We start from the raw sequence: 20,277 nt of genomic DNA on the forward strand, positions 1-20,277 counted from the left end.
GCGCTCTTTGGCCATGCCTGGACCTTGAGCCATTAAACATCAAACATTCATTCATAGATTTAGCTCGACATATACTGTTCTTGGCGCCCAGACCTGTGTATGCGCCGCGGTGTGGCATAGCACACGACTTTTCAAACTCTAATGTATGAGCGCACAATGCTAATAGTATAGCTTTAGAAGCCAGTATACGCTGCCATAAGATATAGCCGATTAAGCGGAGGGCGAGGGTGATTCATTCTGTTACACGGCGTGAAGCACAACGAAGCGCTAGCTAGCCAGGTCACACGCCCTGCGTGAGGGTTACTTGGCTTTGACGCTTTTGCAGCTAAACGCAGCCCTCCATGCACGGCTTACAATTGCGCGTCGATATAACTTGACAGCACGGTGAAAGCAGCGCGAGCGCCCCTTCGCTGTCCTTAGTTGATGTTCAAACGCTTGTATTCTAACTTAGGCACCGGAAAAATTAAGTTGGGAAATGCACTACCATGCTAACTCCAACTGAGCCCACGATGAAACAATTCTTATGCATAAATTTAAGATTAATTAAGAACACTGCGAATACTGTTAAGGCGGTAGCTACCTACGCGTGCTGCGGGGACCATAAAGCAATAGTGAATGTGGTACAATAATATGATCCCACCGGAGCGATGAGCAGTGCGATCGCAAAAAGCGGTAACAGCCAGACTGTATCTAGAACGCTTTGTAACATTTCTTCTTTCACGAGAACAAAGCTTGTTCTTTAGCAACAAAGGAACAAAAATAATTACAAATCTCTTTGCACAAAAGAACGCAACAGAGAGACTTAGGACTCTTCTTTATTTTGTTTGCTAAGGTAATTGACAGCCACATCATCTTTTTTTTTCAGTTTGTCATTCTATAGCTTTGCAAGCAACGGCTCCGATGTATGCATGTGTTCGAAAGTCTGATCTATAGGCTGATCATTGAAAGAGCCTGAGCCCTGCCCCGGCCCACAAATTCAAGTCGGAGCTCGGCCCACGTCCGACGGTTTCAGGCCCGGGCCCGTGCAGTGTTCTAGCGGAAACATCCCTTGATTTGCAAAACTTAACGAGGTGTGAGCGTCCCCCTTATTTTCATATCAGTAATCGCCCTTCATATTTAGCATGTACTCGATCATCGTCGCCGGTGTCATGTTCTTCAGCAATTAATTTCTCGAGGTGACTTAGCAGTTTATGTGCATCACTTTCATTTCACAGCACGAAGTGTTTGCATAATACGTAAGTTTGCACGATCAAAACCTGGACCTCGACCTGTACATGCGTGCGGCCACATGAGTCATCGGCTGCGTGTACCTGCGTTCGTCCACCTCGACAATGTGACGTGCTTCGACCGGTTCCGCATCCTGTTGAACAACGCCTTTCGGTGTTGCCGGGACGTTTGCCGAGTTCAATAGATTCAGTTATGAGAGCTTACAAGCGGTTAAAATCTCATCGATAACTGCTCACGGAGAACATCTTGCTCGATGTTGGGAATGTTTCGCTGTATGTGAGATTGCCATGGCTCCGCTTTATTGTTACATCCAATGAAACCATGTTGCGGGAGCAGAAGCCTTCGTCAGGCCACATGGCCTTTAGCTTCTGCTTCCTTTCTGTTGTAAACAGGAGAAATAAATTCATTCATTCATTCATTCATTCATTCATTCATTCATTGACTCATTCATTCATTCATTCATTCTTTCATTCAAAAGCAATGCACTTGATTTTCTCACTCGCACACAGGCTGTTCAATCGCACACAGGCTGTTCAGCATGATGAGCGAAATTCGCCATTAACCAATGCTAATAGCGCGAAATTCAGTTGTTGAGGCCCAGGCCATGATGTCTAGTTAAATGAGCACTGCGTCGAGGTTGTGAAGTTGCATAACATTATAATAAAGCTTCCGCAAAATGACAATTTTCGTCTGAACACGCTGCGGAAAAAGAACGAGAAACTTACGCTGGCTTGGCATGATTTTATTCCACAAATGTACAATGACGAAATGACTTGAGCCTGCGTATGAAAGTTATCTATAAAATGTTTTGTCTTAACAAAACTTTTGTTTTTCGAAGGATTGAGCAAAGTATGTTCAAGTCCGGAAACATTCATGCTTTCTTCTGAGCCTTGAGCTGCCTTTATATGACTAAAACGCTCGACAGGAATGGCAACATGAGTCTGAATGATAGTTTATCTACGTTACTTCAATCACCCATTTCAGTGTGGCACTGCACTGTTAAACTGTTCAAACTTTCGTTATTTTCGGTTACTCCATTTTTCACAGTGCCATATTCTCAAAAATCGTGTACGCTATAGTGTTTATTTTCGTCACTGAACTCGTACGTTATGCTTACCCGTAGGAAACCCTCGCCGAGACACTTGACGTCTTTGGTAGGAAAGTGCAGACATGATTGATGACGATTGAAAATTGTTTTGTGACAAAGTTAAACTATGGTACGTAATTTTTAGAGTGCATTGCAAGCAAAGTTTTCACCCACAGGGGTTTATCGTGTATTCAAACAATATTAAATTTGCCCCCCATCTTGCATGCATTTCCCATGTTCAGCTCTGCTCGCCCGGTACTTTCAGGTGAGGAATGGGATGCGCGTATCAGCCGTGACTTAGCGTTCTTGACAGGAAAATTGTGAGCGCCGAATGTAAAAGAAAGGAATGCACGCAAGATAGATAACGATTATCGTTTGAGAATGAGATACGTCACGAAGGCTGCGCATGTTTTAGAGTGTAAGAACAAAGGCAGTGCTGGCCACTCTTTTTGATGTCATATATACCGCAGCTCGATTTCTAAGGATCCCTATGATCCACGCCCCGTATGGAGTACGTTCACTCCTGTTGGGCACAATATGAGTAAGCTTATTTCGCCCAGGGTTTACGACCACTCGTGTAAATGAAGTTAAATTTAAAGCTGGTAGTTCCTCCCGCTTAGAGGAATTGGCAGCTCAGCACAGCACTCCATTGTGATAAGATGCGCGGAATCCGAACATACTTTTCATCCAATAAGGTGTGTCCATCGTTGAATACGCTTAAGGAATATTTGGGCGCTTGCTATCAAAATACATAGCCGGTTTAATGACATAATAATGCTGAAGCTACAACCATGGTTTAACATCTTGCTGGGATCATTTTGACTGTAACCGCTACGTTACATGAGCCGACGTAAAGAACTGGATAACGTTATAAATATATTTCGTGTGACGTTATGCTATGTTTAAAGCACAAAATAGGGTTGGCGATGAGAGCTTTTTGTAAAACGCTTAGAGCACGTGACTCATTCGGACCTGTCAACGCCATATTGCGACAGCCGTGTCATACATGACGACGAAAGCGGATCTTCGTGGCACGCGTGTTCATCATTTGAAAACAGCGATGAGATGGAGGCTCCTGGGAGATGATATTACTGGTCTCGAAGTTGACTAATGTTCATTGATCAGTGTTTTAGATTGAAAGGGGGTGTCTCGGATTTCATATAGTATGCGAGTTGCTGAACCATGAGTTTTCAAGAATGCTTTGAACAAGAAGTTTCTAATCTTTATCGGAACATAATGTCCGTAACTTCTATGTAGAAGGGTAGAACCTTTCACTATAACATTTGTAAAAAATCGAGTGCACGTTAACCCGTCGTTTATAGATCAGTATCATGAGTACTCAAATTTTCAACGGCCAGTGAGCGCTTGCTTCTACAAGTGACACCTCCAGTTATAGCTTACTAACCAGGCCCGAGTATTGCAGATGTCCTCGAGCAAATATCCGAAGATCACACCAGAGCATTACACTCTTCGCACACAATATAACTCTCTCCGTTCAGGTACTTGAAAATGTTGTTCTCAAAGCGCTGCTAGGATGCGCTTGCCGACGTCGAGACGTTGACCGGACTTGTCGAGATTGTAGAGTTTCCCATCTCAGCCCAAGCTGGGAAGCTGGAAAGACCGAATGTCCACGCGCCCAAAGTGTTAATCGCAACCATTTCGATGATTATGCAGGCGATGTTCATCACGATTCCCGCCTTTACCTGGAAGGCACAAAAAAAAAGCAGAAAGACACAGTTTTCATGTATGTTCGGGGGAATGACGCACCACTGATAGTCTCTCCTGGCAAAGCACCCATGGAATCTGACTATGTGCGGGCATCTTAGCCATATTTGTTTCTTACTTACGGTACGAAATGTTAAGAAAGCTCTGTAAATCAGGTTGACCGAAAATGCAAAGTTGTCATCTTGATAAGGACTATTGGTAATTGACTGTACAACTCCGCTAAAACACATTTGCTGTCTGCTTTGGCCGTTTCTTGCTAAGTAATATGAACCGCTATACTCTGTGGATACTTACGGTCCAAAACCTGTTTGGGCAAAGTAAGGACGTGATAGTTTAGGTGGTAAGTGAAACAATATGTGCACATGAAATGAGCAACAAATGGCAAATGCTCCTTGATATGTCCCCGGTGATGTGAAAACTTAGACTGTTTGTGTTGTCTTCTGTTTAAGTACATTTATGAGGGCAACTTTGGCTGAGGTAAAGTTAAAAAGGATCTCGTAACGCGTACCACTGACGCGGTTGTCTCTCTGTTTCGAGTCGCCCGCGTTGAACTGTGAGAAGATTTAATACCTCACAGACGTGACCGCAATGCAGCACATGTAAAACTCGCGATATTTAACCGTTCAAGGGTAATCAAGCCTCTCCATTTTCACGTTTTCAACTTTACAATTCGTCATATTGTGCGTTGCTGGAAAATAATAAAAGACTGTAGACCTGGCTCATGAACCTGCTTTAAATTACATGCAAGAAAAGTTGCTGTTGACGTTCATCCTAGAAAAGTTAGCTCTCTGCGTCCTGACACGAACGTTTTGACAAAAAGCATTGAAGGGCTGCACCAGGTTGCACCCATAACCGGGAGTAGCCGATATTCGAATTGACATTAAACGGAAAGAATGGAGCTGGGCAGGCCATGTAATGCATAGGGCATATAATTGGTAGTGAATTAGAGTTGTAGGGTGACTTCCAAGGGAAGGGAAGTACTATCCAGGAAAGCAGATAATTAGGTGGTGTGGTGAAATTAGGAAATTTGCAGGCACAACTTGTAATCAGCAAGCCAAGGGCAATAAGAGATTACTGGTAGAAGTTCGTCCTGCAGTGGGCATATAGCTAACATGATGGCGATCATTGAAGCGCTCAAACGCTGTTAAACGGCAACTGCAATGTTTCAGTGAACCATTATTGTCATGTGTTCTTCCTTCTTGCCATGCTCTAAGCCTCTCGAAGCCCCCTTTGGAGCAGAAATATTTTTGTGGTGTGGTCTTTCTAACGTAAGCGTGATACGAAATGTCAACGTAGGTATTTATTGGTTATTTTCGGAACGCAGCAAACGCACGGCGCTAAAGAGAGTAAGAGACTGGACGTCGTGTGTTATCGCACATAATGTGCAGGAAAACTCACCATGTCCTTCAGCTTCATGCTTCCGTGCTCGTAAACCATGGCGTTTGGAGGCGTAGCCACCGGCAACATAAAAGCAAATGACGCCGATACTGTCACAGGTATCATGAGGAAGAACGGATGAATCCTCAGGGCCTGGGCCTGGAATGCAAACACAATGAAGTTTAGGCAGCGCCTTTAGACACGACGGTGTGTCCCTGGTCATTGCTGTGGTCTTCCAAGCAGAAGAAAATAACATTACTGTACGCGCTCCACTTCTGTGTTTTCGTATGGCAACGTCACGTCAACAGCATAAATTTCTGCCATATACAGTGGTGACGTAACAAAGCATAACAGTATTTTTGGTTACACCTACTCTTGTAGCTCTTTCACTAAGGAGCAACTGTTTTCGCGAACATGGAGAGAGGGAGAGAAAGGATGGTTAACCATAAGCAGTTCCGGGTGGCCTTCCTGCACGGGGGGAAGGAGGAGGGGCGTAAAAATAGAAAGAGAGTGGAAAGGGGAGAGAGATAGAAATACGAGCACAAAAAAAAACTACGTACGCTATAAAGCGGTAAGAGGAGGCGTTTTTTAAGTCTATCGTGAAGGCCCGTATACCGCAGAAACCTCAGTAACGCGAGTAAGGCCTTCAACGCGGATGTTCTTTGAGAGCACAGACCTAAAGCATATAAATGTAATGTAATATAGGTATACAACTCCGGGCACATTATGAGATGCAGTAATATACATGAGGTCCAAGTGCAGACTCACGAGGTAACTAGTGATGGGCAGGAGAACACTGGCAGTCGCCGTGTTGCTAGCAATTTCGGTGACTGTGGTGGTGAAAATGCAGAGAACAGCTACTAGCAACACCGGATGAAGCACATCCAGTCTGGTCAGGTACTGGCCCAGCATCCGCGACAGCCCGGATTTCTGAAGAAAAAAAAAAACAGAAGCCTCACCAAGTCACTCTCAAAACCGCTTATGAATGGCCTTCGCAGCTTAATTAAATCATTTGTGGATGCCAACCAGTCACAAAACAACGCTGTTTACGTTTGAATCAATTGAGCTACCTCGTGAAAACGATAATCCATCGAAGCATAGCGCTAAACTAGATGGAAAAGGAGCAGATGGAGAAGTGAGGAGCAATAAGCTTGAAGGCAAGGTAATTAATCATCAGGGAGCCTCCAACTAGCAATCCTGCACTGCGAAATAGATAAGAAAGAAAACAAAATGGAGGGGTGCATACCAGACACACCGTACAACCGTACCTTGAGGGTATGATAAATAAATAAATAAATAAATAAATATAGGCAGCCAAAAAGAAATGGAAACTTATTTTCCACTTATAAATCAAGCGTACTGTTTCTTATAAATTTAAGCAATGATATTTATTTAGTAACTTATAAAGTCAAGTCCGGCACTACTGGGCAGAGGCTCTGTTAGGCATAGCATGTCACCAATACATTAGAGTTCAAGACTCGAAAATACGAGGCTGAATCAGAGCCTTGCCGCTATTTTTTATTAGCCGAAATAAGGTACATACAGGGAATTACAATAATACATACTATTCTGCGTACCTTATACTATTTTCCCACATAGTGCCCACACCGGTTCAGACATTTGTCTCATCGCAGCACTAAATTTGAGAAATGTTGTCTTGAGTCAGCGACACACGAGGCCTCCCCGAACACTCATTGTCATGCAAGTCTTCACGGCGTACAGCGAACTCACGACATCAACACCTCATACTTCTCAAAGCGAGACACTTTTCCCCATGCGTGGGCTGCATTTCCCTGTGGATTTCGATGGGCGTTAGTCCCTTGCTCCATAGAAAATGAATCACACTTCGTTGCTCGTACACCGTGAACGTGTGAAGCACAACCGCCATCTTCAACAACTGACAGCAGAGCCGTGCCGCGGAGCTACCGTCATATAAGACCGGGCCTGTCCAAGAAAGGTCCACCGCTGAGAATAGATATGTTGAATGTGCATTTACAGCCTTCATTTGGCTAAAAAAAATAGGGGCCGCGACTTTCTGGTTCATCCTCGTATGTTCTCTGCAAGATATTATTGAAGCCATGGACCACTGTACGAGTGACCCAGTCCAGACATCTACGGCGCTAGTATATGTTTTGGGGTGTTGTATGGTGCCTCAGAAGATAAAACATTTAAATATAGCGCAATGAGCTTTCCCAACGAACTCGGGGCTTCTCAGAGCTAATGCCATAGCGCAAAGCAGCGCGTTAGGATCCATAGCGCACGATCACTCTCGTAAGTGCTTAAGTCGGGGCAGATCACTTTTAATACAGACCGAGAGTTGTCCTCCGTCACATTCAAGCACGCTTGATTTTTATCCTGCTATAATAACGAATGCACCGCTTTTTCATAGCGCTTGAAAATTTCGATGCAGATTAACTTCTAGGGAAAACCGAACGGCATGCGCGAATAGTGTACGTTAACGACGTCTTCATGAAAACAATGCAAGTCTGACGCGTGCACTTTGCTTACCGATGATGCCTCTGCCATGGAGAAACTGCCTCCCATGAGCAGAAGGACGCCCCATGGAATTTTTCTCTGCACCACGTTCCACTCGAGCAGAGCCGGTCCCTGAGGCTCAGCGATCGGCCTCGCCGGTACCAGGAACAGCAGGCTCACCAGAAGCATGGCCGGTGTGGCGTCCTTGATTTTCCTGCACTTCGACACGATGCGCTGTGAGTTGCCGCGTTCACGTTGGAGCAATAGCAACATACATGCATACTGCATTCCTAAAGCAAGTTGGGGTGAATACAAAATTTGACATCAAAAGACTCGTTGACCACGTCTAGTGCAATTTTTTAAAACTCTATTCAATGTCGCGAGGTGATCTTCCAGAAAACATTACGCCATAAAAATTTTCGAAAATGCCCATAGGGGAATACACGACGAGCAAGGATATAAGACAATAAAAATTTGTTTCTTCAAAGCACCCAAGGCCATCCATGGGTCGTTTAAAGTCGTGTTCATGGAGAAAAAGCACAATTAGTGGCGGTAACGGCGAAGACAGCTACGAAATGCAGGATTCAACAGATGCACTAAGCAAGTTTATAATTTTACTCAATTGACTTCGATATCGGCTTTGACAGTGACATTCTGGAATGTTTTCAACCTTAGTAAAACGAAACAGAAGTTTTGTATTTTTGTGTTTTATCTATATAACGGGCGGAATCTGCAAAAAGAACAATGGCCGATCTCCTAGCTCGCTTCCCTATGGTGTTTATTCCATTTGCTCTGCCAAAGCGATTCGCTTGGCAAAAGGAGCACAAAAGCTCGAGAACTCACTTGCCAAATGCGAAGAAGGAGGACCAGCCGGTGACGACGTACGGGTCCCGAAAGAACCACAACAGCACAGTGACGACGAAGATGAACAGTACAGCACCTTCGTGGAACCTTTGGAACAGTTGTGGTTAGTAATTGTTCACAAACGTTACCAAATTTGAACGGTTCCAAACAACCAGGCACGAATTTAAGGCTAAGCACATGATCACTACTGAGGTACTTCTTCTAAGCTGCCGCTACAGATAGGCGAAACCATTTAGGCAACAGTAGAAATGTTCATTCCGTAGGCAGCTATTAGATGTATCCCGGTCACACGACCTATGCTATAGTTGAGCGTTGCACTGTCACATCACACTTTGATCACATAGTAACCATGTGGACGCTGCTGTTTATGATAAAAGAACAATAATAACCGTGTTGTAGTTGGTTTGGCGATATGCGACAACTGAAAGGGGTAACACTTAGAGAACGCTGACCTGATCTACCGCTTCACAACGACACCATCAGTTCCGTGGTTGGTTTTTGCATCCACAAAAGGGGAGGGGCGCGGAGGCTAAAGATCAGACCTTATTCTCGGTATTTGTTGACTAATTTTAGTGCGAGCTGAGCATAGCAAACGTTTTACGCCCTACTGAATTTGTGTTCACTTTTTCAAATGAACAGAAGCATACAGGTTAGGCATACTTACGATAAAGCTCCGAGCTCATCGTAGCGTTTCCTGATAGCGATCCGAACTGATTCTGGGTTCAGATGATTGCCACGTAATCTGAAACGATCAAATAGGGCTATTACATTAGCACACTGAATAAATAATGTGATATAGCTCTTGCAAAACGTTGTCGAATGAAATGCTGCTTTAACTGAATGGTATTCGAGAATGAGAAATAAATAGTAAGCTAGTGACTATCATGGTGACAGACCGGCAAACTGAGCGCCTAAGTTTGTTTCTTTTTTCATGTGTGAGAGAGATAACCAATTTTACTGCTAACCTGCCAAAATTACAGTATTACAGTGCATGAGCTTGACACGACCAAATGAGCAATATATAGACAATTCATGCGGCATCTATCAACAAGAATATGCACTTTGGCACCTGACCAACGTGAAAGAAAATGTAACAGCGTTGGTGCTGTGAGCTTCCATTCTTCAAGTTTGTTGCCACCTAAGTGAAGTGCTGTGTAACATATATAAAAAGGGGGTTTGAATTGTTACCTAAATTAAAAAAAAAGGAAATCAGACGTAACTCATTGCGTGTTGGTTGGCACCATTGAAACTCAACAAGCTGAGAAAATATTTTTTTTGATTAAATTGTCTTGCATTTGCAAGCAAGCACTTATTTAGTACTATTTCTTATTTTTGTAATAGAAATGAAAATGAACGTGCGAAACTCGTTGCCGCTATTTGGAGCCGGTCTATTCATGGCACGTGGTCTGGTTGCGATATAATGCTGAAGAGAAAGTTTTAGCTCGGGTGCAACTCCGATGTCGCCTTTTCGAATACGTGTAAAACGCAGAAACGCTTTTCTGAGATAATCATTGGGCTGACTTTAATCACATTTGTTCCATTTGAAAGATATAGTTAAATTCTAGTGAGAGCTGGTAGCGGAATACTGATTTAAAGCTTCAATTTCTCGAAAAGAAATTTTCAGAAATTGGTAAGTTTAAAATAAATAGAAGCACGAAGTTTACGATTTTGTAGCTTTGCACCAATAACATATATCACAATTCTGTAAAACTGCATCCGCTAGAGCAGTCAAAGTGCACAAATTTGATATATCAACTATATCATAAGTGCATTTGTTTCATTGTTTACAATGGATTTGCAATACTCTTACTTATATATTATTGGTCAACTTGAGAGCCGTGTATAAGATATTAATTTGGACCGCTTTAAATGCACAATTACATGCAATTTACAGAATAGGCTTTCATTGCAGAGTTGAAGAGTTGTAAACTTCATAGTTTCACTTTCTGAAAACGCGATCTTCAACAATTTTATTAAAGAAATTACAGCCTAAATAGATAATTTGCTACAAGGAGACACTACATTTTTATTTTTATATTAAATGCAACAAACCATCAAATTTGGTGCAGTGGTTGAGGAGAAAAACGATTTCTCCTTTTTCCATTTGCGAGTATTTATATAGGAAACCCCGAGCTAAAGCTTCCTCTTAATGCTTGTATTAAGTGTCCCTTTAAACATGACCTAGTGCTGTGGCCATTGGTGCGCATGCAGTGGACACCGACCTTTTCGGAACAAGCTGGAAAAACAGGTAGAGCCAGGCGAAGACCACGCACACAATCATGATTGGCACGTTGTATATCATCCACGTTGCGAAACTCAAGGAGCTGGACATGGGGTACAACCTGCAGTACAATGTATAACGCAATCCATTATTATGCGGCAACGCTGTACTGCCAACACCCGCCTCTTTCGACGTACCCACTGAAGCATACAGTAGCTGATTGTAATTTCCGGTCGTCATTAAGACCTCAGACGTTCTCTAACTGGCAATATCACGTTTAAAAAGTATGTACCACCACCACCTCAGGCTTTTAAGGACCGCGGCGCCTACTGGTTAACAAATTTATATGAAACGCTCAGCAGCATGTACTGATAGTGTGGTTAGAATGATGATACGGTTAGAATAAGTAGAATTTTGCAAGAAAAAGATAACATGTGACGCGAAGAAGGAGAGTTATCAACAAAATTTACAAATGTAGGAAATCTTTTACTTGTTTTCCATCTACGTGTGCAACATACTTTGGTTGGGGTTTGAGTAGTTTTAACCATCGTGAAAATGCTTGTTATTGGGGGATATCAGTTTTTGCAGTCTTGCATCATATAAGCGATGACCTCTGCCATGTAACTTTACTGCGGACGATCTCTTTAATATTCATGATCTCTCTAATTAGGCGACATTTTCCGCGTGAACAAATAAATGAAAACAGGCGCAAAAACGCACAAATTAACGTGATTTAGGATCGTCGCTCGTCAGGAACTTTCTATTTTACCACATGCACCCGCACTCCTCGTTGGCCAAGGATGGTTGACCAAGGGAGACACGCCTGTTTAATGACTCACTCCTCGACGAGCCCCATGAGGACCAGGTTCGGAGCCGTACCGATGACCGAGCCCGTGCCACCAATGTTGGACGCGTAAGCGATGCCCAGCAACATGGCGTTCCGGTACCTTTCGTAGCCCGAAGCTCTGCGTAAAACGTACATTTGCTCTATGGAAGAGAATACCCCGAGGTTTGAAAACTATGAAGTACTGGAACCACTTCAGGAGGGAAAAAAGGCCGGCAGATCTCACGCCCTGGGGTAATCGATGTTATGCTCGATCGATGTTATGTGGCGCACAAATAGAAAGCACGAATAAAATTTACAAGACAAACGGCATTTACAAAGGACAAAGTGCATCTTGCAGGATAAACTCAGCGGGAGGTGTCTTCTATCGCGTGGGTCGCCTGTTGGTTATTCACTGGAAAACGCATGTTCGAAGACGCAAGTAAGTTCGATATGTTGCAATTTTTACTTTGAGAGTGAATAGAACCATATACATTGATTGCAAATATTAACTGAGTGCCATATAGCAGAGCCGAGAGGAAGAAACAAAAACAAAACAAGGTAAGTAAAACCACGAGAGAATTTCATGAATAACGCTCAGAAGGGTGTCTTCGTTTATGTGGCTCTTAAGTTGTATGATGATCCCTGGTAGTGTTTAGGATAATTTCATTCCTCTAGAGTAAAGCTGTCAAAAGTCAGAGTTCGTGCTTCCTTCTTGCCTTCTGGTGCAAGAAGAGCACAAATGGGTAAACAACAACAGACATATTTTCGAAATGCACGGTGATACATGCATCATGGAATGCATGGAGGAAATTACTCGCTAATACATTGTTCAACAGGATCAGGAGCGAAGATCATCGGCTGATACCTTTTATCGTCTTCCTTAGACTGGAGTTCAAAGCTTTCGACGTTCACGTCAGCGCTGTTTGCAGGGAAAGCTTCGTTGGTGTACCCACTTTCCGGAGAGCCTGCACGTTAATCAAGATAGGCCATATAATGCTACTGTGACGCAAATATAAATTTATTTAACCAGTGGTGATGATTTAATCACAAATAATGATGGAGGTCAAGCATCTACACAAGCAACGGAGAAATGCTTCAGAATAACTTCAGTTTGGCCTAGTTGGTGGTTACTGCATATCATACTGACCGCTAATAAAGACGAGGGCCGGGAAGGAGAACCGCGCGCATCATCGTTCTGTGTTCCCTTCTCTTGTCCTCGTCTTTATTAGCGGTCAGTATGATATGTAACGGATAAATATTTGCGAAAAAGTCCCTTCAGTGGAACTCAGGACAACAAGCAGTTTCGAAATGTGCCGGATGTCCGAGGAGACGGGAATAATTGAGTTGTTTGCGGTAACTGAGTGCACAAGTCACGTTTTTTTCCCAGTTCGTTACGTAATAATATGTGTGTTTTTAGGATGCCCAGTGAAACTAAAATTTCGGAGGAGTGCTCGTAATTTCTACTGGGTCTTTGTTCAAAAAAGTGTGTATATAACATGGAATTATTATATCAGGTTATAAACGAAGTATAGATTGCATGTACAACATCGCTAGTCCTAAAATCGTTTCGATTGTGTAAAAAAAATGAAGCTAATTTAAACACCTTTTTCTAGGTAGCAACTCAAAGAAGTGATCATGAGTGTCGTGCTATACAAATCTTAAATGGAGTTTTTATGGACATACAGGCGTTAATGTAAGTAGCGTGGATGTCACCTACCGCTCCTGAGACTCTCTTCAGAGTTTTTCTTGCAGATTTCGTTGACGACTGCGTCAACGATGGGCAGAACCATGAGTGTGGTCGCCATGTTGCTCAGCCACATGGACAGGAACATCGCAGTGACCATGAAGCCCAACAAAAGCCTGCAATGAGCGCAAAATGAAGAATGCCAAGCACGGCTGAAAGATAGACATACGAACAACGGACAAGGTTCAGAACAAGCCCACCACTTGATAGACTTAGACAAGTGAGGACGGCTCTCCAGAAGTGTCACAACTGTAAATATAGGTGTTCTGAACGCAGTTTAACATCTGTTTGGAGACACGGGCATATTAAACGTGTATGAGGCGCTGCACTGAGTAAACACATGTAAGAGCCACCCGTTTTCTTGTATAATATGGGTGTCATACTTGTCTTTGTGCGCCTTCTGTTATGAAGCCCGCTGCTGACTGTGTCCCTGTGTGCGTATTATTTATTCTGTGTGTGCTGTGAATCTGTGCATCGGTTCACCTCGGTCCGCATCGCGGTCGAGACTCAGTGTAGTGCGGTACATGTCCTTGCCGTTTGTCCCTGTATTTTCCAGTGTGTCCACAATCGTATGCAGACTCTATTTGTTCTCTTTAGGTAACTCCGATCTAAATTTCTTGAATCTGTTGCATTTTTTCTGATCCTTCAATGGCTTTCTTATTCTTATTAATATGTGAACAGGAGTGGCCGCCACCATTATAGGCTGACTAAACTTCTTTCTTTTATTTTCATTTCAACAAAGAAAGGTTAAATTACACCTAAGACTGCTGGTCAGAAATATCGACGTGTCCTCACCAGAGAGTTTTGGTGCCGATAGTGAGCAGAATGCGAAGTGCGATCCTATAATGAAGATTGCAGTTTTCAACAGCAGCTGCTATGATCATGCCTGCCAAGTACATCATAATGGCATCCTGTAAATTGCATAAACTGGAATTACCACGCGTACCAAAGGTATCTTGCAGCAGGCAGTTCAATGCCTTAGCTCCTACTTCATATGGTATTTCAATGAACGATAGAGGTGCCTCCTTTCATGGACAAACGTCTATACATTGCTGCAGTCGAGAAGTTTATAACGCGCTAAAGGCGAGGACACAGAAAGACGCGGTACACACAAGCGCTGTGCGTACCACGCCATTCTGTGCCCTCGTTTTTTCGTGCGCTATAAACTTCACCACGTCATACCAACACACTCAAGACGCTACGTTTCTATACTTTGCGATGTAGCTTTGAAGGACAAAAGTGCGTCGGTAATCTTGACAACTTAGGTTATCCTTATGATGCAGATGCAGTGGTACTGCATCTGCATTTGCTCGACATAACAGAAATTACCCAAGATGCACTATCCTATCATACAATCATTGCCGGATACACTTATTAAGAACTGCCCCGGAGCCCCCAATCACAATTTGCAGATCCACATACAGCAGGTAAAATTTCAGACTAGAGGAGGAAAAGGAGGACGAGAAGGATAAAAAACGGGAGGAGGCAGGGATGTTAACCACAAAAACGTATGCTTGGCTACCCTGTGCTGGGGTAGGGGAATAGAAAAAATGAGAGAGAGAGAGAGAGAGAGAGAGAGAGAGAGGGGGATACATGGTGAATTCGTGCACACGCACAAACGGCGCCAGGCAATCAAAGTGGTTCACAAAGACCAGTCGCCCTTTAGGAGCACAAAAGTGCCTTCACTACCTTGCGAGCCGACGAGCGATGGTGCCCATCGATCGTCGTGTATTCGAGTAGCGCTTGAAAGTAGTAGTCATTGAAGGAGTTGGAGCCTTTATCATGTCTTGACAGCAACTAGGCTTGCTGTGAACTGTTGCCGTACCTTCATGTATGGTGCCGTTGTGCTTGCAGTGTCTAGCACACCGAATAAAGGGAACAAGCAGACGGGCAGCAATGATGTAACGGACAAGTGAACCACTTCGAACATCCAGTAGACAGCCATGAGAAGGATGACGTAAGCACATCGCGTTTCCTGCAAAGAGAAAGCAGCAGTTATTATAATTGCGTATCCTTACGCAAGCAGGCATATCGGGCTGTGCCATATCGTGTCTTCGTGCATTTGAATGGGAAAATGTCACGTTCGCGAGGTCATGATGAACTACAGCGAGCTGAGGAATACTGAGGTAGCTGCCTTCGCAAAAAACGAGAACACGAAAACAAAACAAATGCGAAAGGTAATTAATGCGAGCTCTGCGTGCCTACATCGCGCACACCGCTAGTTATCTCCTTCTCCGTACTGCCAATTCATTGAACATACAGGGTAACGAACTGTAATCGTTATAAGCTGAAGAACTCGTCATAACAAATGTACCAAAGTGCTTTTCAGACCAGCTGTTAAATGTTTCACTAAACCTTCATTTTAATACATTTCCGAGAAATTCAACACCAGACGAGCTAAAAAAATGTTTCTCCTGTTAACGTTCTTAAGAGGAGAAAGTGTACGCTACGGGAAGAGGAAGCATTACATCGCACTCAACTTTGATGTTCTTTTATGCATCGGAAACACAGAAATGCCATCATTACGAAAGCGCTGCTGCGATCCTCACTAAAAATGGTCGTATAACATAAAACAAATCAACCTAACAACTGATGGAAGCACAATTCTGGCTTAGATCTTGTCTATTTACATAATAACGTGTAGAAGAACGTGTAGAAGAAATTCTGAGGTGATAACCTAACTCTTCCCCCTTATTTGCTTTATATAGCTTTAATAGGAAAACTTAACTTTCTGAAGGTACAACTCACTTGGTAATTTAACGACTAAATTTGCAATTGTATCCTTCGCCTTGGAATTGGGAATTGTGCCTGACAAGTACACTTCATTCAATATGGTACTTTTTTTTCATTGATGCTGTGCGCTCCCTAAACTAGACAGCCTACATCGTTTCTGTGGAATTAGTTGTGTCTTTTTCACCAGCGAGAGGAGCACCCAGTGTAAGTCTTTGTCTAAAAATGTTTGGTTAAGTTTATATTCAGTGAGCCCTGAAATACATGTTTGGCTTTGTCAATCAAGGAGTGACATCTTCATTTTGTCAAGCGTAGGCGATACTATCGTGGCACTCGAACAGCCGTACTCGAACACGTGCGTTTGTTTTCAGTCATCGATTGAGCGAGTGCATCGCCTACTTTCGGGCTGCTTTTTCCGTGACACTAGCGTGCGCCTCACGTATTCGTCAATGCGTTTATTCCCAAGGCCGATTGAAGGTAAATGCGGGCGCCCCTGGCCCAAAGTTTTGAAGTGAAAATGCGCAAGCCAAATATAGCTGGGTCCTTTCGCATAGCTGCAGCTGTTCTCCTAACACTCAAACACCAAAAATGGTGAGAACTGCTCACCTGAACGCCTGTAGCCTTGGAGCCCCGAAAGGTCAACAAACACCTCAGTATATACATCCATGGCTCTGCGAGAACTTCTTTCGCAGATGCAGTGGCTCCGAAGCTGTTGACTAAGCGATACGTTCGAAAAGCTCGCGTTTTTGAGCTATACTCACCCTGTGCGACCAAAATAAGGACACACAAATAGGCTCATACCACAGAACAAGCGCTTGTTTTGTGGTATTTGTGCTTTTGTGTGTCCTTCTAATGTGTCCTTCTAATGGTGATTCTACTTCGGAAGATGAAGCAAGTAGCCCTCACCAAAATGTTACTAAAGAGTTTTTGAACATCGATTGACACGACGCGGCATCTACTGAACACTAACACCCAATGAAATCCTATTGACAGGGCACGACACAGTACTCGTGTCATGTCTTGTCTCGTGTACATCAATTCGCTTTTTTTGCGCTGTTACACCGCATCCTCATATGAACGAACTCAACAACGTACGGACGTATTATATAGGTGTTCACGAGAGTGCAACATTCTTGTTTACACCTATATAATGCGTTTGTACACCGTGAACTGTACGCCTGAGAACCCACCTTGCTGTCGTGGAGTATGAGCAGAGGCGAGAGCATCACGGGCGCCAAGAGTGCCAGGATGCGCCGCCAGTGACAGCGCACGAACCAGAAAACACGCTTGGCAGCCAGCAGGCAGTCGCCGCTTTTACCCGCCATGCCGTCGGATGGGGGTCGCGCGGGAGACGATGATCCTTGACGAGCTGTTCCGATATCCTCGTCGGCCGCACAGCGTTCGTGGTGGTCTCGAGAGCCAACGAAATGCACCTGGGTCACGGCAGGCGCGGAAAGCCTCAAGGACTCGCCTGCGATACAAGTTGAACCCGGGTCCGTGTTATCACCATCATCACACTGGTCCGCTGGGCTGTACCACGGCTGCTTTATGCGCAGGCGACGCTGCACGTAGGACAACATCGAAAGTTTGTAGTCAGCAGCAAACGTTGCCGTCGGTGACTTCTAAAACGAGCTGTTTTTCAGGTCGGCCACAATCTGTACAACATATACACGACGTCCGAGCCGCTTCCACCTCCCGCAAGAAGTGACGTCGAAGTGCCAAACTTGCTAAACAGAAAGGCGGTACTTCCCTGCAGCAGTCTCAACTCTCGGCACGTCAGAAAGACGGATCGCTGCAGTTTCAGCTAGTCTTCAAGCACAAAAGCGCGAGACACGGCACGTTCCTTCACCGGCCAGGGTCAAAATTGACAAGCTCTGACAAGCTCTCTGCACGAGGTGACGTGCACTTGCTCGCTGGCTACGCACGGTGCGCACTTATGGGTAACACAGCAATGGACAGGGGATAAAGACCTCGCCGTACAGCAGCCAGCTTCGGCGAGAGCCGCGGTGTGTGTGTGCGCGTAAGATCGCTAGTGCAGCGCGAACGCGGGGAACTGGGCTTCCTCCGGGGCAGACGACTTGCCGAGGCAAGGCGAGCCACCGTAGGCTAGCCGAGGGTGTGCATTCAGGTCACGTGTCTACGCGATCGACGATGGAAGCGAGGCGGTTGCCCTCGGCACACTGGCGAGCTGGGACTTCCTTGATATATTACTCCGCCCAGGAGTCGTAATTACAGCGGCAATGGATAGTGTCTTTTCGTTTTCGTTGCTTTGTCATGTTTTACCCACTGATATGTTTTTGCAAAAGCGCATGGCTCGCTTGGAACAAAGCAACAGAAGTAAACAGAGAGCAGAAAATAAAGAAAGGCAAGACAGAGAAGCGACCACACGCGACATCTAGGTGTCACCGCTCGGCAGTGTCGGAGGACAATTATAGTGATAGTTTTAACTATTCCAACTAATTGAATGATGAAGCAAATTAAATCTCCCTAATACAACACATCAATGGTAAAATCCATGCTGTAGAAAAATTCCTACTGTAGCTGCGAAACTATGTTGCAAGAGAAATAAAATTATAGGTGGCTAAAGAGGCCGATGTGTAAAATACTTAGTAATTATAAAGTCGACGTCTTTCGGTTCAGCAACCTCTTGGCACCCCGTGTCACTTCGCATAGCATTTGATCGGAGGAGGAGGAGATTGATATAAAGGTTGAGAAGACAAAAAGCACAGTAATTTAAAGAAATATATATTCTCATTGCTACTTTTTCTCTTGCTGTGCAAAACTAGCCGTCGGAATTCTTCATTCGCTTGTGTTTGCGTGTTACTTAACAATCTGATAGAGGTGCGCATTGTCGGAATAGGCCGTATTTTTTCTTTATTGCTCTTTTTACACTATTGGGGCATTTTTAAAATCCTCTGAGCGTCAGCATGCTTCAATCTTTTATTTTTTGCAGAGCAGCTCAGCAAGCTAATTGTAGAGGTCCAATCGCCATATTTTATGCCTGGCAAGCTAATTCAATTGCAGTTTTTTTCACTCATTCGCTTTCAAAATGAAACAGTGCGCCTCGAAGATTCATCTGCAATATTGTTTTAGCGCAACGATGTTTACTCATGCAAGAAGATGTTAGAAAGCTTTCAATATACGCCATGAGCAACGGTAAGTTCTTGTGTACTTTGAACCTCTCTGCGAATGCCCACTGGCAGGTCACTGCTTAAGTTTGGTGTACCTAAAACGTTGTTAAAGCTGACTGATTTGTGGCCGTCCAATCACTATTACATCCACCCGCCGTGGTTGCTCAGTGGCTATGGTGTTAGGCTGCTGAGCACGAGGTCGCGGGATCGAATCCCGGCCACGGCGGCCGCATTTCGATGGGGGCGAAATGCGAAAACACCCGTGTACTTAGATTTGGGTGCACGTTAAAGAACCCCAGGTGGTCAAAATTTCCGGAGTCCCCCACTACGGCGTGCCTCATAATCAGAAAGTGGTTTTGGCACGTAAAACCCCATATATTATTATTACTATTACAGCGGTACGCATTAATGTTTCTACACTCAACAATGAATCCCTCTAAGTTGCGCCGTATTTTGACCATGAAAAAGGAGACTGCTGGCCTCCACTAGCAGCTCGGCTGATAAATAAAGTTCCTTTAGAATATCGCGATTGTCTCTAAGCGACATTAGGGTGTTCTTTATTCTATTTGAAGAACTCTTCCTTTGGAGTGTACAGACTCCGGTCTACCTTATTTTGCAGCATGTGGACTCTTGGGGTGTGAACACTTCGTCTATTCCACCTTGTCGAAGACTACAAACTTTAGTCAACTTCGTGGAAGCTTGGTTTGACAGCTGATGTTTCTGCGAGAGGGGGGGAGTTCCTGAAGCCTTTCTGAAGAGGCCACATATTTGCAAATTTTGAGAATGTCCGTCGAAACGCGCGTGCACAGTGCGGAATAAACGGCGTGAAAATGCAGCAACACTAGATCAGGCGACAAACAACCATCGCCG

The 20,277-nt window shown here is 44.2% G+C and overlaps 1 protein-coding gene across 1 annotated transcript in view; it reads right to left on the minus strand.

Annotated features, from left to right (window-relative positions):
- Window positions 1-1,953: 1,953 nt before the first annotated feature.
- LOC135919776 (uncharacterized) overlaps window positions 1,954-20,277 on the minus strand; it is a 77,433-nt gene continuing 59,109 nt past the window's right edge. Inside the window, exons 15-27 of the mRNA XM_065453692.2 lie at window positions 17,467-17,898; window positions 15,372-15,521; window positions 14,342-14,457; window positions 13,520-13,662; window positions 12,668-12,767; window positions 11,816-11,941; window positions 10,978-11,097; window positions 9,420-9,497; window positions 8,735-8,842; window positions 7,925-8,105; window positions 6,185-6,346; window positions 5,438-5,575; window positions 1,954-4,017 (exon numbers count right to left, since the gene is read on the minus strand). Coding sequence (XP_065309764.2) covers window positions 3,844-4,017; window positions 5,438-5,575; window positions 6,185-6,346; window positions 7,925-8,105; window positions 8,735-8,842; window positions 9,420-9,497; window positions 10,978-11,097; window positions 11,816-11,941; window positions 12,668-12,767; window positions 13,520-13,662; window positions 14,342-14,457; window positions 15,372-15,521; window positions 17,467-17,898 — 2,028 coding nt within the window. The 3' untranslated portion in view covers window positions 1,954-3,843. The remainder of the gene's footprint in view (window positions 4,018-5,437; window positions 5,576-6,184; window positions 6,347-7,924; window positions 8,106-8,734; window positions 8,843-9,419; window positions 9,498-10,977; window positions 11,098-11,815; window positions 11,942-12,667; window positions 12,768-13,519; window positions 13,663-14,341; window positions 14,458-15,371; window positions 15,522-17,466; window positions 17,899-20,277) is intronic.

The sequence above is a fragment of the Dermacentor albipictus genome, chromosome 2 (genome assembly GCF_038994185.2).
Source record: "Dermacentor albipictus isolate Rhodes 1998 colony chromosome 2, USDA_Dalb.pri_finalv2, whole genome shotgun sequence".
Taxonomy (NCBI): Eukaryota; Metazoa; Arthropoda; class Arachnida; order Ixodida; family Ixodidae; genus Dermacentor; species Dermacentor albipictus.